Source organism: Photinus pyralis, unplaced genomic scaffold (genome assembly GCF_008802855.1).
Source record: "Photinus pyralis isolate 1611_PpyrPB1 unplaced genomic scaffold, Ppyr1.3 Ppyr1.4_unclustered_Scaffold19, whole genome shotgun sequence".
NCBI lineage: Eukaryota > Metazoa > Arthropoda > Insecta > Coleoptera > Lampyridae > Photinus > Photinus pyralis.
In genome coordinates this window covers 197828-212150 of record NW_022171100.1, presented here as the reverse complement: position 1 = coordinate 212150, position 14323 = coordinate 197828, and the positions used below count along the sequence as shown (strand labels likewise).

The 14323-nt window shown below is 43.2% G+C and overlaps 3 protein-coding genes across 3 annotated transcripts; 1 reads left to right on the top strand and 2 right to left on the bottom strand.

The window, feature by feature from the left end:
* The first annotated feature begins 391 nt into the window (after positions 1-391).
* Positions 392-1579, top strand: LOC116181732 (ATP synthase subunit C lysine N-methyltransferase). The gene is made up of 4 exons (XM_031502153.1): positions 392-685; positions 739-918; positions 978-1153; positions 1208-1579. The coding sequence occupies exons 1-4, from the start codon at positions 610-612 to the stop codon at positions 1364-1366; spliced, it is 591 nt and encodes a 196-aa protein (XP_031358013.1). The 5' UTR covers positions 392-609; the 3' UTR covers positions 1367-1579.
* A 918-nt stretch (positions 1580-2497) lies between these two features.
* Positions 2498-10291, bottom strand: LOC116181730 (zinc finger FYVE domain-containing protein 9). Its single transcript, XM_031502152.1, has 14 exons — positions 10155-10291; positions 9484-10099; positions 9173-9433; positions 9004-9125; positions 8675-8957; positions 8403-8618; positions 8241-8354; positions 8028-8192; positions 4296-4455; positions 4096-4246; positions 3939-4043; positions 3458-3860; positions 2740-3026; positions 2498-2687 (listed from the first exon to the last, which is right to left on the bottom strand). The coding sequence occupies exons 2-14, from the start codon at positions 10097-10099 to the stop codon at positions 2529-2531; spliced, it is 3042 nt and encodes a 1013-aa protein (XP_031358012.1). The 5' UTR covers positions 10155-10291; the 3' UTR covers positions 2498-2528.
* Positions 10292-10639: 348 nt separating this feature from the next.
* LOC116181752 (ankyrin repeat domain-containing protein 13C) lies at positions 10640-13386 on the bottom strand. The gene is made up of 9 exons (XM_031502173.1): positions 13232-13386; positions 13101-13142; positions 12942-13046; positions 12762-12893; positions 12368-12711; positions 12150-12320; positions 11952-12101; positions 11653-11900; positions 10640-11018 (listed from the first exon to the last, which is right to left on the bottom strand). The coding sequence occupies exons 1-9, from the start codon at positions 13341-13343 to the stop codon at positions 11003-11005; spliced, it is 1320 nt and encodes a 439-aa protein (XP_031358033.1). The 5' UTR covers positions 13344-13386; the 3' UTR covers positions 10640-11002.
* Positions 13387-14323: the final 937 nt, after the last annotated feature.

Below are 14323 nucleotides of genomic sequence, written 5' to 3'. Positions count from 1 at the left end.
TATGGGGTGAGAAAATACTCATAAGGAAAGGAAAATCCGATGGTCCTATCACGGTAACCACTAGGACTGAACACTTTGGAGGAGAATGTAGGACCGGGGGGTCTGGGGCTGTAACTTTTGATCTAGTAGCCCGATCTTGGAACTGTTTGAAATTATGGATTCTACAGGCCACATTATACCCCCCAGGCAGTTCCTCTAGCGCACAAAAATCTCTAATAATTGTTTTCAAAAAGAGAAAAGAAAGATCCCGGTTGAGCCTTAAAGAATTTCAAGTAGCCGAGGAATTGGCACTTATATTGCCATCTGAAGAATTACAAAAGTCACATTTAAAACATCTAGAAGTAGTGCGTTAAGAGGTGTAGTTTCGAGCACATTCTCAAGTTAAATTGGATAATCACAAAGGTCACATTTAACTCCATTTTGTAATGGCACAGGGCACATTTCAAATTGAACGTCCAGTTTGAATATTTGGTGGACCTCATCCGCATGCAACATATTAGAGGTAAAAAAAAGTAGAGAAGCGGTTACCACCTTGTTTTTGAGGCAACCAAAGTGCAGGACGAAAATAACCTTGTCTATGGAATAATCTAACCTCACTTTAATTGCAATATGGACTTCAACTTTTCGACTGCAAGTGAGGACCCCGAAAAGTCGACTTTTGGCTACGTACTCCTGACAGCAACAGGTAAATCGCTCGAAGCCGTAACCCCCGACTACCGAACCCCTCCTTCGTTTCAGGCGGTCTTCTCGCCGCCACCTGCCTCGTGACCGCCTCGTTCGTGAGCCCCGCGTTTCGCAAGCACTGCCTTCCCTTCGTTCCCGCGACGAATCAGCAGGTGAGGAACGTTCTGCTCGCGCTTAAAAATCGCAAGGGTCCGGTTATCGATATCGGCTCGGGCGATGGGAGAATCGTGCTCGGTTCGTAGTAAGCCCCCCCTCCCGCCTATTCGGTCGGCACTTCTGCGTTCGACTTACAGAACTGGCGAAGAACAACTACGACGTGCACGGAGTGGAGCTAAACCCGTGGCTGGTCGCCTACTCAAGAATCGCCGCTTTCTGCGGCGGGCTCAACGTGAAGTTTTACGTCAGAGACCTGTGGAAGTTCCGGCTATCCGCCTACGATAACATCGTTATTTTTGGTGTCGAACAGATGGTATGTTGCGGTAAAGACGGCGGAGGTGCTTGTTTTAATGAAGGCGATTAATAGATGGTCGACTTTGAGAGGAAGCTTGTATCGGAGTGCAAAGAGGATTGTAACGTGGTGGCTTGCCGTTTTCCGCTACCAAATATGACCCCGGAACGTGTTATCGGAATTGGAATCGACAAGGTGTGGGTGTATGTCATAAATAAGAGGACTATTGTCTAGTGTGGCGTATCAGGAGCCCAACAAATTCCTGTCAATTATGTTCTCCTGTAGGTTTAGGTGAGGATAGTTGTGAAGACGATTATTATTTGTACTTATTATTGAGTATCAGGAGCACAGAAAGCTGTGAAGTTACCACCAGTTCTGTTCTCTTGATACTCCCTGACTATTATATTTGTAAAAGAGATAATATATTTAAGTTTTCACCATAAGAAACAGTTTTCTGTTGTCCAACATTGACATTTTTAAGAGTATTAGGAGCACAGAATCATTTCTGTTTTCCCTCCACCCTTAAGCATGCGGTATCAAAGTCTTGGTGACTATGAGTATAGCTTTAAATTGGCGCTATGCTCTCTCATTGACGGCCTTTCCCTTTTAACAGGAGTACAAAAGGGAAAAGAGGTCACTTACACTGTGCTCCAGCGTGACTGTTTGCATCACCTGCAAAGGCAATGGGCGATGGGGTCGTCACATCCCAACGCCATAAAACGAACGAAACCTGGTGTGGAGTATACATTTCATACTGTAGAATTATTGGGATCGCAGAAATAAAAACAGTTGAACGAAAAATTAACCTCCGACATTTAACTCTTAGAAAGATCAGGCGCACAGAAATCCAAATGTGGTGCATTTTTCTGTTATTAAATAAACACAGATGATTGCACTTTGAAGAAGCACATTTTGATTCTATTTATCGGGAGCACAGAAATGGAAATATTAAAAGATTGCTAATGTCGGAAAGGAATTAGATACTTGTATTTTATCTTTCCCTAATTCTCAATGGTCACAAAGACAGTATCAGGCGCACATAAATATAAATTTGATGCATTTTTTCATTAATGCTTTCATAGACTCCTATGTTCAGCTGATAGTTACTGCTCAGAAAAACAGTATCAGGCGCACATTTTGATTATTTAATAATGAGGAGATTCAAAGATCGCAAACGTGAGAAGGGATTTCGATTCTTACATTTTATGTTCAACCGATACTTAATGCTCACAAAGAGAGTATCAGGCGCACATAAATATAAATTTGTTGTATAAGGAGCGCAGAAACAAACGAACAGTTAGTAACGAATTAACATATGTAATCAATTTGTTTTATGCATATATAAAATCAACATATAAATTAAAATTTGTTACATAACCTATTTTTATTATTATTACTATACATTTAAAATGCGAAATACCAATTCTAAAACGACAGACGAGTCTCCTAGATTATTTGAGGTTATTTTGTGTAAAACTGGAATTAGCTCGTTATCTAAACTTTTCATGTAAATCGGAGGCAATTTCGTGCCATTGCTGCCCGCGCTGTACGACACCTAAAAAATGATAGCGTTAGACGTCGGGACGTACGCGGGCGCCGCTCGTTACGTTTTCCACGTGCAGATTCGTACGAATTCCGATCTTGTAGAAATTGTTGCTCAACAATAGGTCCAAATACTTCACCAGAGCCTGACAGGTGGCTCTGCTTATGCTTTCGGCGAGTTTGGAAAAGTCGACGTCCGTCCCGCGACCGCTATCGTTTCCGCTCTGCAGTATGAAGACCTCCGTCCAACGTATTAGTCGATTGCCGCTGTTGCAGGTGTAATCCTTGCCGTTGTGGACGCGAATCGAGGGCACGGCGGTCAGCGATTGGTTGTCGATCGACGATTGCACACCTAAATTAAAATTCATGAGAGAGAAGGCTCTGGAAGGAGACGCTCAGAAAAAAACATAACCTAAAAGTTTCTCAAAAGCTCTACTAAAGTCACTAGATATAGAAAGTACCGCAATCATCCGCCATTTTTGGGCAAATTTGCTGCCAACTTAAAAAAATTGACAAATAAAATCTGAATAGCTGTAATTTTTTATAACCTAACTTCATAGTACTGTCATGTTTTATAAAAATAAATATAGATATCTCTAAACAGGTGGAACAATCCCTAACATTAAAGTTACTAGAATCTGGTAATTTCCGCCATTTTTGGGCAAAAATCATGCGTTCTCTCTCTAACACACGAGCCCAATGAATTGCGGTACTTTCTATATTTAGTGACTTTAAGCTCTACAAATGAAAAGCGCCCTCTATTGAGAATGAACAATTGCCCACCTAAATTAAAATTCGTGTCGTTTTCCCCCCAGACAATGTTAATCGTCTCGTCCGAGGCGACGTTAACGCAACCGCACTGTATCGTGTGGTTCTTCATGGTGCGCAGGTTCTCGCGGATCTGCACCATGTGCTCGGGCGGTATCTGAATCATGAGCCCGTCCTCGACGATACTGGACTTGGCGACGAGGCCGCTCGACGACTTCAGCGCCCCGTTGAAGACGATGAAGCTCGCGCCCGTCACCTTCCTCGGACGATTGTGGATGTTGATCGCGTGCGTCGTGTACGTATTCTCGTTGTTTCCCTGCGTGTCCTGAATGCAGACGAGATGCGAGTCGGCCTTCGTGCTGAAATTCCCGCCGAACGCCAGGATGTGATCGCTCGAGTTATTGAGCGACTTGACCACCTGAAAACAGTTGCGCATTTTTCATGAATCCGTTTCTGCGCACGCGCACACTATGACATGGTTTCTTATTTATGGTACCTGATCGTATCGGTTTAAAGGAATGGTGACGGTCGTATTCTTGTCCTCCATATGAATCGTCAGACCTCGAATGCAGGGCAGCGTGTACGAAAAATTGCGGAAGTCCTGCAATCACGTCGATTCAACCTAAACGGCGTTTCACGTCTCTCTCACCTACAGCTAGCAGATTTATGATCGTATGACCGATCTCGACGAACACGCTCTCGCGATGACGCGTCGACACGATTGGGCACGGGTAGTAGCGGTACTCGGCGCCGAGTCGCAGGATCAATCGCAGCGGAAAGATCTTCGCCCACGGCATTTCCCATCTGAAACAGGGAGAGGTCGCGCAAACGGCCGAGCCTTCCGCGAACGTACCTGTGTATCAAAATGCCGATCAGGTACATTTCGTTGGGGACGATTACGTTTTGCAAGCACTGAAAGGTCGGTCTTATGTACAGGAAACCCACGTGATTTTTCGAGTCCAAGAAGTTGTTGGTCTCGTGCAGCGAGATACCGTAGTCCGTTATGCTGGAACCTGTTTTGGGAAAGATTGCAGTTTTCAAGATTCTTCTAAAGGCCGATTTAGAGATCCGTAACGTATGAAATAAGCGGTAACGTAGTGCCGTAAGACGTAAAAAAAGAAGGCCGTAAAACAGATGTTACGGTCGATCTGAGACAATTTTTGTTTGGGGCCAAAAAAAAGGCAGTGTTTAACCTTCCTTTTTTTACCAAAAATCGACTGCAGCAAAATTTCTCGGGAAAAACCGTTTTCTTATTAATTTTGGTGCGTAGAATCCAAAACGGGTCGTACTTTTTCGATTAGACGTCTCAATCAAAAGTTATGGGCAAAAAAACCAATTTCGAAAAAAAATTCAAAGGGCTGTAACTTTTGATCTAGTAGCCCGATCTTGGAACTGGTTGTAATTATGCGATTCTGCAGGCCACATTCTATAATTAGACGTAAAAAAAGAAGGCCGTAAAACAGATGTTACTTTGCAAAGAACGCAAATTACCAGGCATAATATGTCCTGAACACTGATTGGTTATGACATTGCAGTAAGTATATACCTGGGCTAGTGCCCGGATAAAGGGGGAGGGGGGGGGGCAAGTGCCCCGGACGGCACTCAATAGGGGCGGCAAAGGTTGGCATGATTCGTGTAATTTTAATTTGGTAATTTGGGAAGAAGGGCGGCAAAATACCAAATTTGCCCCCGTGCTAAAAACTTCTAGATCCGGGGGCACAGCTTATGTACTATAGGGGCATCATCCCAGCTTCATTTTTTATTTCTGATCTACAATGTACCGGGTGACCCAATAAGACCGGTCCTCGGTCATATCTCGGGAACCGTTCGTCGTATGACTTAGGGCTAAACAAAAATTATTGGGTAAATCGGTTATGAAGAATCGCTGGAAAATACTTTCAAGTCCTAAAAATGACCATCAGATGGCGTAACTGCCAACTTAAATTTTAAAATTGCGTTTTCTTCAAATTTCGCATAATAAACTACACATTCTTAAAGAGAACCAGTTTATCTATCATTTTCGTAAAAACAAATCTTAGTTATTTCAAAAACAAAGATGGCGTGGAGCGTTCAATTGTTTTTGCAATAACCTGCTTTAACTTCTTAACCGTTTGACCGATTTTAACAAATTTGGTATGGTTGAAAAGAGCATTCCTTGGGCAATGAGAATCAACTAAAATATAGTTATTTAGTTGAATCCTTTCTCCGCCAGGGGGCTAGTTTTGATACTATGACCCAAAATCCTAAAAAAATAAAAAAAATCAAATGGAATGATGATTTTTTGCTTATGAAAAAGTAGCCAAATAACATCTAAAAAGACCATTGAAAACCGTTTTTCAAAATCTCGTTCCTAACCTCAAATATTGGGAAATTGAGATTAATTAATGAAAATGCTTAAATTGTATCTTAAATTTACTTTTTACGTATTTCCGGTATTTGTCGATGGCGCGAAATTGTTTGGAATTGTTATTACATGCTTCTTGGTTAGAAATCGGCATTTTAGAAAAGATTACAAATTCAAAAAACTGCACTTTTTGAATGTAAACACGGCAGAATAATTTACAAATTACGGTTGTTATTATTTTATAATGCATCATGTTTCATTTGTTTAATTTTTCAAGGCCTACCTAAAAGAGTAGGGTCTTTTTCCAAACAATCTTTCGCGCCATCGATAATACCGGAAATACGTCAAATAAGCATAATTTAAGCATCTTTATTAATTATTTAATTAATATCATTTTCCCAATATTTGAGGTTAGGACCGATATTTTGAAAAATGGTTTTTACTGGCCTCTTTGGGCGTTATTTGGCTACTTTTTCATAAAGAAAAAGTCATATCATTCCATTTGATTTTTCTAATTTGTTTAGGATTTTGGATCATAGCGTCAAAACTAGCCCCCTGGCGGAGAAGGATTCAACTAAATTAACTCTATTTTGGTTGATTCTCATTGCCCCAGAAATGCCCTTTTCAACCGTACCAAATTTGTTAAAATCGGTCAAACCGTTAAGAAGTTAAAGCAGGTTATTGCAAAAACAATTGAACGCCCCACGCCATCTTTGCTTTTGAAATGTGAGTTTTTGTTTTTACAAAAATGATAGACAAGCTGGTTGTCTTTAAAAATGTGAAAAAAGAATGTGTAGTTTATTATGCGAAATTTAAGGAAAATGCAATTTTAAAATTTAAGATGGCAGTTACGCCCTCTAGTGGTCATTTTTAGAACTTGAAAATATTTTCCAGCGATTCTTCATAACCGATTTACCCAATTTTTTTTTCTAAGTCATAAGACGAATGGTTCCCGAGATATGGCCGAGTCTTATTGGGCCACCCGGTACATTCGATAAAGTGAGGGTGAGATTCTTATCACATTTTGGCCGATTTTTCTTAAAGTACTGAAAAAACAACAAGTGTGTAATATTATTTGAAAAGACAATTGAATCACCTTTAAAAGGAGTGGTCGCTCAACCCTTCTTCCCAATTTAAATTTTAGAGGTTGCTTCTACCACCATTAGAGAGTTGATCCAATTTCATGTATGACCATCCTATAAAATGCCCCTCTTCAAAATAGAGTTGACGTGTTTTTGTTCTTCCGTGGATCTTTATTGCGGCTCATATATTTGGGGTGGTACTTTTTTAAATTGACACACTGTATGTCAATGTCGTTTTGATGTCTATTTATCTGTATATCAATTTCAATCTCTTGAATTTCGTGAACCTTTGTCGTTTGTTTGTGAGACTTTTAATGCCACAAACAGAATCAACCTAGCTGCGTATGTTTCCGAGATACAGGGTGAAAACAAAAAGTTAGACTTTTGGGGATGTTATCATATCTTCATACCCATGTAAGACAGAAAAAAGTAACAACTGTCTCTTATTTTTACGTAGAATACAGTGGCGTAGTCAAATAAATTTTTTGGACCACCTTTTTTTACGGTCTGAACCAATGTTCGTATTTTTTAAATGCAACACTCTGTATATTTTAACGGCAATTATTTGCATTTGTTTTCCTTACCACCCGGTAAATGGAATGTTGAATGTTTGTTTCAGGGGTATTCCGTAACTCCCTCCCACCCCCCAAAGGCCTCACCCTGATTCGGCGATTCCCAGAAATTAGAAACCTAACTGGAAATCAGAAACCCCCGATTTAATTTTTTTGAATTTTTGTAGGTATGAACGTTAAATTTTGTATACCTCACCTCACACCTCAGGGTAAAGAGGTTTTTGATTATAATAATAATAATAATTTTGTATACAGGAAGTCCAAAAGAAATATACGTAAATTCAGATTCGTGTTAAGTTTCCAATTAAAATTACCAAGTGATTCCAGGGTAATTAAAGTTTATAGCATGGTGACCTTTCAATGAGTCATGGGACCATAAATAGTCATTTTACGAGGGGGCACACGATGATTAGGAAAAATTAGTTAAGAGGTACCGTAAATTTTCTTTATTGTTTAAATCGCTCCATTTATAACCTCCCACTACACTTACACCACGCCATCTTACGGAAAAACTCTGAACGTGATACCTCTTACCATTACAGAACTCTGAATTGCCCTTTACAAGATGAGGTAAAAACGGCACTCACCCGTTTTGGCATTATTGTAAATGCTATCGAGATGAAACAATACGTCCTTCGGAATGCACTTCTCGTTATCGACGTACTCCAATAAGATGAGTATCTCGTCCTGTCCGACATTGATCATGCCCTCCGTCGAGAAACACCACGCCCACTTATTAATACAGCAGTCCACTGTAAAACTTACGCCCTTTAACTCGCCCCGACCCGATCTCTACTTACTATTGACGATCTTAACGTGAACATACAAGTTGGTGTGAATGGCCATGGTGAGCTTGTCCTTTTTCAGCGACTCGACGGTGTGTACGGCCGAGTCGAATGGAATGTAGGAGACGTCTACGGAACGGCAATGTGAAATGGAAATGGTAAAGGGGCGGAGCTAACCTGATTTGTAGATGTTAACGATCGGAGGTAGGTCGTCTTCCTTGTGCGGAATGAAGCTCTTCGTGACGCCGTCCACGAAATTGTTCTTGTTCTCGTGCGGGAACTTCACCAGCTTGCAATTGTAGTTGAAGTCGTTGTCCAGGTTCGTCAGTTCGCTGCCGGGTCGGATGCCGTCGCAAAATATCACACTCTTGTTTGTTCTCAGCTTCGTAGCACCTAAAGATACATGATGTAACCCTGGAAGTAGTTAACTAGTAGCTTCGGACACGAACCTTTCCGTTTCAGAACCCCGACCGGCACCATAACGGTGGGGGGATTCTGACTAGAGGCGTTAACCTGCTGAAGCGGCGGCACCACCGAGCAGTACTCCATGGGATTATTCGGATTTGGCGTTACGCTTGGGTGATTCGGCGAGTTCGTCGACGAAAGACCCTCGCTGCCCGAGCTGCTATTGGTGTCCTTATTTAAAAGGTCGTAACATTTGACGCAGACGCGCGCCTCTTCGCTTAGATACTCCAATTTGTACCTCTTACTCGAGCATTTGGCGCACAGAACCTGAGAAAAGACTGTTCGGATCAACCCGCGACCCGACATTTCTTACCAATCCACACGCTCTGCAATGGTGCCGTCGCTTAATCACGGTAAACCTAGTATCACAATGCAAACAGCTCAACGCGTCCGAATCCGGTATCCAAACCGGAGCCTGCTTTCCGAGGGTGGTACCTAAAGAACCGCCAGTTTAAAACCGGCCACGATCGAGACCTACTCACTCGACATCGTAGGTAAATTATCGTCAGCTTCCGCACCGTCTTCGTCCGTGCGGTTTGGGACATCGACAACTTCGGCTACCTGAGTATTATCGGGAGGGGGACCGTCGGCGATACTTTCGGTGGTCGCCGTCGATCCGTTTGATTCGGTCGACGCCTCGGAAAACGTCGGCGAAGGCGTGGGAGACGACTCCGGATCACTCTCCGGTTTGTTTAGCGTGTCGGACACGTACACGTTGTTGTACGGCGTCGAACCCGGCTCCCCTGCCGGAAAAACAATAAAAACCCGCCTTTCACTATAATAAATAAATTACCGACAAGGTCAATTTGAACTGTACTATTCACGGGCAAACTGCACGGTCGCGAGGGTTCAACGGGTTCCTCGGTCGGCGGGTTCTCCATCTCCAATTCTTCCAAGTATTCGGACAAGCTCGAGTCATCGATGGCCGTGTCAAAACCGACGGCCGGCTTCACGTCGTCCACCGGTTCCACAACATCGATCGTTTCCACAGCCAATTCCGGTTCGTTCTCGATGGCTTGAGATTCCTTCACCTCCTCAACTTCTTCCTCTACAATCGGACCGGGAACAATAATGAGAGGTTCGGGCGGTTCCTCCGTGGTTACGCTAACTATGTCAGTGGGTTTTTCGCAAACGGGTGCGAGCTCCTCACAAACAGGCGCGGGATTTTCGCAGACAGACTGAGAGAGCGAGCTCTCCGGATTATTCCCGATCTCCGAGTTGAGGTACTCGTTTAAGCTCTCGAAAACCTTGGTGATATTGTGCTTGGGCGGTACGTTGTTGTACTTGTAAAAGTCAGGATTCCTTTGCGGCGCGGTTTCATTGCTCGACAGGGCGTTATACTGATCGGTGAGTTCGCTGTACTCGAAATCGTTTAATACTTTATCCAAATCGACAGTGTACTTATCCATCTGCAAGTGAAAGTGAAATTCAAGGGGGCACTGGCTATAACTGTTGCGGAATTACCGTGTAGACCTAAAACTAGCAAGTAACGTTTACATATTGCGGTTTAGAACAGTTAAAACTAAATTAAAACATAATTAAATCCATTAAAACTTTTGACGTTTCACATTTTTTTTTCATAAATAAATGTCAAATTCAATGTCAATTTGGAAGTGGCGAACTTAACGCTAACCAACCACTCCAGTGGCGTAACAAATCAGGGATAATCTTCAAGCTCGAAAATAGAAAGGGAAGAATAACGAAAATAATGAACACAATCATTTATTTTCAAATCAATCACATTCATATGCGGACATAGAGTTCTTAGTACGATCTTCCATCTCTCGTGATATGTAGGTGGTGTTGAACTAAAACGGTTAATAACACATAGTGCGATTGTGCACTCCATTACTCCGTTATCCGATGAGACGGCACACACAGTTCAACAAGAGCTCGATCGGTTTTCGGGAACGGCGAGTCCAAGTAGTTTCGCGCGATTAAAAATAAAATTGAGTTTGTACTTTCTTATAATAATAATTAGAGTTTTGCGCCTATTATGTACAGAGTTTTAAACTAATTTGCGAGGGTGCTTACGAATCTCCTCTAATCACAGTGTGGTTATCGCCGGACGCCTCAACTCGCACGTCTCACTCCACGTAAATTATGCAACTCGTGGAGTAAATGCTACCGAAAGTGAAAAACATCGGGATCTCGACTAACAGAGTGGGATTAATACCGTCGTGGACAGCCATGGAACGTTTATGTAGACGATTTACGAACGTAGCGCTTCGCATCGAGAGCTTATCGGATGCGGTGATAAACTGAGGTTTGCTCGTGTAGTTTATTTCGAAGGTATTTAACAGTTCAGGGCGTCATAAGTCGGGGAACCTGAAACGAAGGAGATTTTACACTTGTCACTTAGTTTGGGCCTGTCGAAGTATACAGGGTATTACGATGAAGTTAGCACTATTCGCATTATATCAAGTAAATTATGCATAGTACAATACCCCCCAACCATTCCCTCTAGCGCACAAAAATCTAATGTTAATACCCCCCCCCCCCAGCTCTACAGTCTCCTCCCAAAATATTTAGCACTTAGAATCTGACCATCAAAGGGAAGACTGAATGGTCCTTTATGAAAAAGTATCATACGAGCCGTGAGGCTGAGCATTTTGAGAGAGAATGGAGCACCGGGGGTCTGGAATACACCCCAGCCATTCCTTCTAGCGCACAAAAATCTAATGTTAATACCCCCCCCCCCCCCCAAGCTCTACAGTCTCCTCCCAAAATATTTAGCACTTAGAATCTGACCATCAAAGGGAAGACTGAATGGTCCTTGTTGAAATAGTATCATACGAGCCTTGAGGCTGAGCATTTTGAGAGAGAATGGAGCACCGGGGGGTCTGGAATACCCCCCAGCCATTCCTTCTAGCTCACAAAAATCTAAAATACGATTACATGATATAAGGCGAAACGTGCGCATTTGCGATACATAAATCGACTGGCCCATATTTGCTTTTACCTTGTCGGATCTTCCGTGTACTCTCCGGGCGTCGTGAACAAATCGTTGGTCATGTTGTCACGAAACTCGAACTGCTGAAACGTAACTTTGGCGGTAATCGTCGGCAAGATCGGTATCTCCACCTTCACGGGGAAACCGCTCGGCAATTTGAAGGTGATAAAGTCGCGGAGCTTCGAAAAGTGCTTGAACGGCGCGATCACCTCCAGCACGTTGAGCAGCATCTCGACGGATAGCGGAAAGTCGCAGCTCTGCAAACGTACGACGTGTTAACGATCGCCGAATCGCGCGGCCCGACTCACCATCGCGATGGTCGCCTTGAACGATTTCGTCGACTCCTTGTAGACGAGCTCGCGTCCCAGTCGCGGGTAGTTGTTGACCTCGGCGCTCAGGTAATCCTCCCACGTGACGTTCTTGTCGGGCGGCGGACTCAGGCTCGTACGTCTGACAGGCTAAATTACCAATAAATTAGGAGAAAAGGCGAAAGGGGGAGAGCTTACAACTCCGTGCTGGTCGAAAGTTTGGTTATTCGAACCTTTCGTGAAGCTTTCGAGTAGTGCCTTGTTTTTCTGTAGGTCGTCGTGCGATAGGTGCTCCCTTCGTTTTCGACTTTCGAGAACGAGGCCGTGTACGGAGTATAGTTCGCTTTCGTATTGCCCGGCGACGAGTTCCTGCAAGACGATTTCACTTTTATTGACGATCGAAGTGAAAAACCCACCTTTTTATCCTCTCGAAAGATCCAGCCCGATTGGGCGCGCATAAAATGAATATTCTTCGTCGAAATCTGCGCCGACAATATGTCGGTCGACATCAGCAGGTCCACCTCGTCCTCAATTTCGATTTCGCTCTCCTCGTACTTCACATTCTGGTACACCTTCAAGACGTTGTCGAGAACGGTTAGGCTCTGATTGGGCGACGCGTTCCCGTTAAAAATGAAGGAGATATCGCCTCGCTCCCATCTCATGTCGGAAAAATCGACCAACGTCGTGTCCAGTCGTATGTTCGCCCCGCACTTGTAGATCTTGCATATGTCCGAAGGTAAAATACGCGAAACTAGCGGAACTAAAATGGCGATAATTAATGAACTATGTGAGGGGGATTGGTCCACGAACCCCACGACTGAAAGTCCCACTTGAGCTCCATGTAAAAGTCGCCGATTTGGTTTAGGGCCTTGACCAGGTTCGGCCGCCTGCTTTCCATTTGCTCGCGGGACTGCTGCCGAAATTTTCGTACAAGAGACGAGACTGAAACGGACAGAATTAAATCGGTCGCATCGTGAACCGACGACGTACTTGTCGGGCGATTTCCATAACTGACAGCTTCCGCCAGAACGGTCCAGCCTAGTCCGTTTTTAACCTTAACCGGAGCGTCGTACTTTAAAAGCAGCTGAACGCATTCTGCAAATAAGCTCAATTAAACACGACCCGTCCAAACACCCGGAACGTCTCTACCTTTTCTCCCGAGCATTACGGCGAGGTGGAGGGCCGTATTTCCTGTTAAAAGAGAAGCAAAAATAAGAGCGAGAGTGGTACGTGTTTTTGGTGACGTTAAGCTAGAAATTTATGGGCGTTTTTACAATTACCGTGTCTGTCTTTCTCCGCGACATCGTGTTTGCGTAGCAGTCGCGATAGGGTTTTCAAATCATTTTCAAAAACTGCTCTGTGAAGATCGTATTTATCTATCGAGTTCGCCATTACATAGCCTATACATTTTTCTAAGGCGAGGTTGCCAAGTTCGTCACGGGTCATCTGATCGAACAGCTGACACAAATGGTACCAGTAGTTCAAATGACCTACTAATCTTTCGAGTCCCAATTGGCCTCAAATTTTGGGGATTAGAGCCGAATTAAAAGTATAATCGACGCATATGAAGGTAAAACGTCATAGCCATTCAGAGTCGCTGCATTAGGATTGCAGAATTGGAATGAGGGAAATACTTTCTCACTTTTGTTACTGTTCCCTCTCAAATTTCCCTTTTAAGAATTCCTGCAGGATCACAGAACCCCACTGAGCTGTATAGTTAATTGACCAAAACCTACTAACGTAGGCATATGCTCTCCTGATATAAATTTCACTTTTGAAAATCGTATTTCATACCCTCCGGCTCTATACTCGTGTAACAAAATATGATTTTATATTGTTAGAAAAGGAAGGTTGAATCTCTTTTTTCCTGGGGGCATTCCCTCCCCCCTATTTATGCTGAACGTTGTGAGGGAGAAGGTAGCACCGAGGGTGAGGGGGTACAGCCATTCCCTGTAGCACACAAAAATTTATAGTTGCAGGAAAAGGATACATACAATTTTTTTCCGTGGGGGGTATTTTATACCCCCCGGCTATGTACATTCTTCCCCCAAAATATTTAGCGCTCTTAGCACTTAAAAAGAAACCATCTGAATGAAGATTGGATGGTCCTTTATAAAAAAAAGTATCATGAAAGCGTTAAGGCTGAACGCTTTTTGGGAAAAGGTAGGTGGTCTGGGGGGGGGGGTATTCCGTACCCCCTAGCGCGTGAAAATATGATCTTATAATTGTAAGAAAAGGAACGTCAGTCTTAATTCAATTCAATTAGCAATATCAGGATCACAGTGTCTTGAGGTGTATAATTTATTGACACCTCGCCTCACTTATTATGTTCCCCTAATAGGCCAGTCATTAAAGACAAAAACGGTAGTAAA

Coding starts and splice junctions, on each gene's coding strand:
- LOC116181732 (XM_031502153.1), top strand. CDS start 610: ATGGACTTCAACTTTTCGACTGCAAGTGAGGACCCCGAAAAGTCGACT. Junction 686..738: donor CGTACTCCTGACAGCAACAG/GTAAATCGCTCG, acceptor CCTTCGTTTCAG/GCGGTCTTCTCGCCGCCACC. Junction 1,154..1,207: donor TTTTTGGTGTCGAACAGATG/GTATGTTGCGGT, acceptor GGCGATTAATAG/ATGGTCGACTTTGAGAGGAA.
- LOC116181730 (XM_031502152.1), bottom strand. CDS start 10,099: ATGGATAAGTACACTGTCGATTTGGATAAAGTATTAAACGATTTCGAG. Junction 9,126..9,172: donor TAATTTACCTACGATGTCGA/GTGAGTAGGTCT, acceptor GCGGTTCTTTAG/GTACCACCCTCGGAAAGCAG. Junction 3,861..3,938: donor CTTTAAACCGATACGATCAG/GTACCATAAATA, acceptor AACTGTTTTCAG/GTGGTCAAGTCGCTCAATAA.
- LOC116181752 (XM_031502173.1), bottom strand. CDS start 13,343: ATGGCGAACTCGATAGATAAATACGATCTTCACAGAGCAGTTTTTGAA. Junction 13,143..13,231: donor CGCGGAGAAAGACAGACACG/GTAATTGTAAAA, acceptor CTCTTTTAACAG/GAAATACGGCCCTCCACCTC. Junction 12,894..12,941: donor TTATGGAAATCGCCCGACAA/GTACGTCGTCGG, acceptor TGTCCGTTTCAG/TCTCGTCTCTTGTACGAAAA.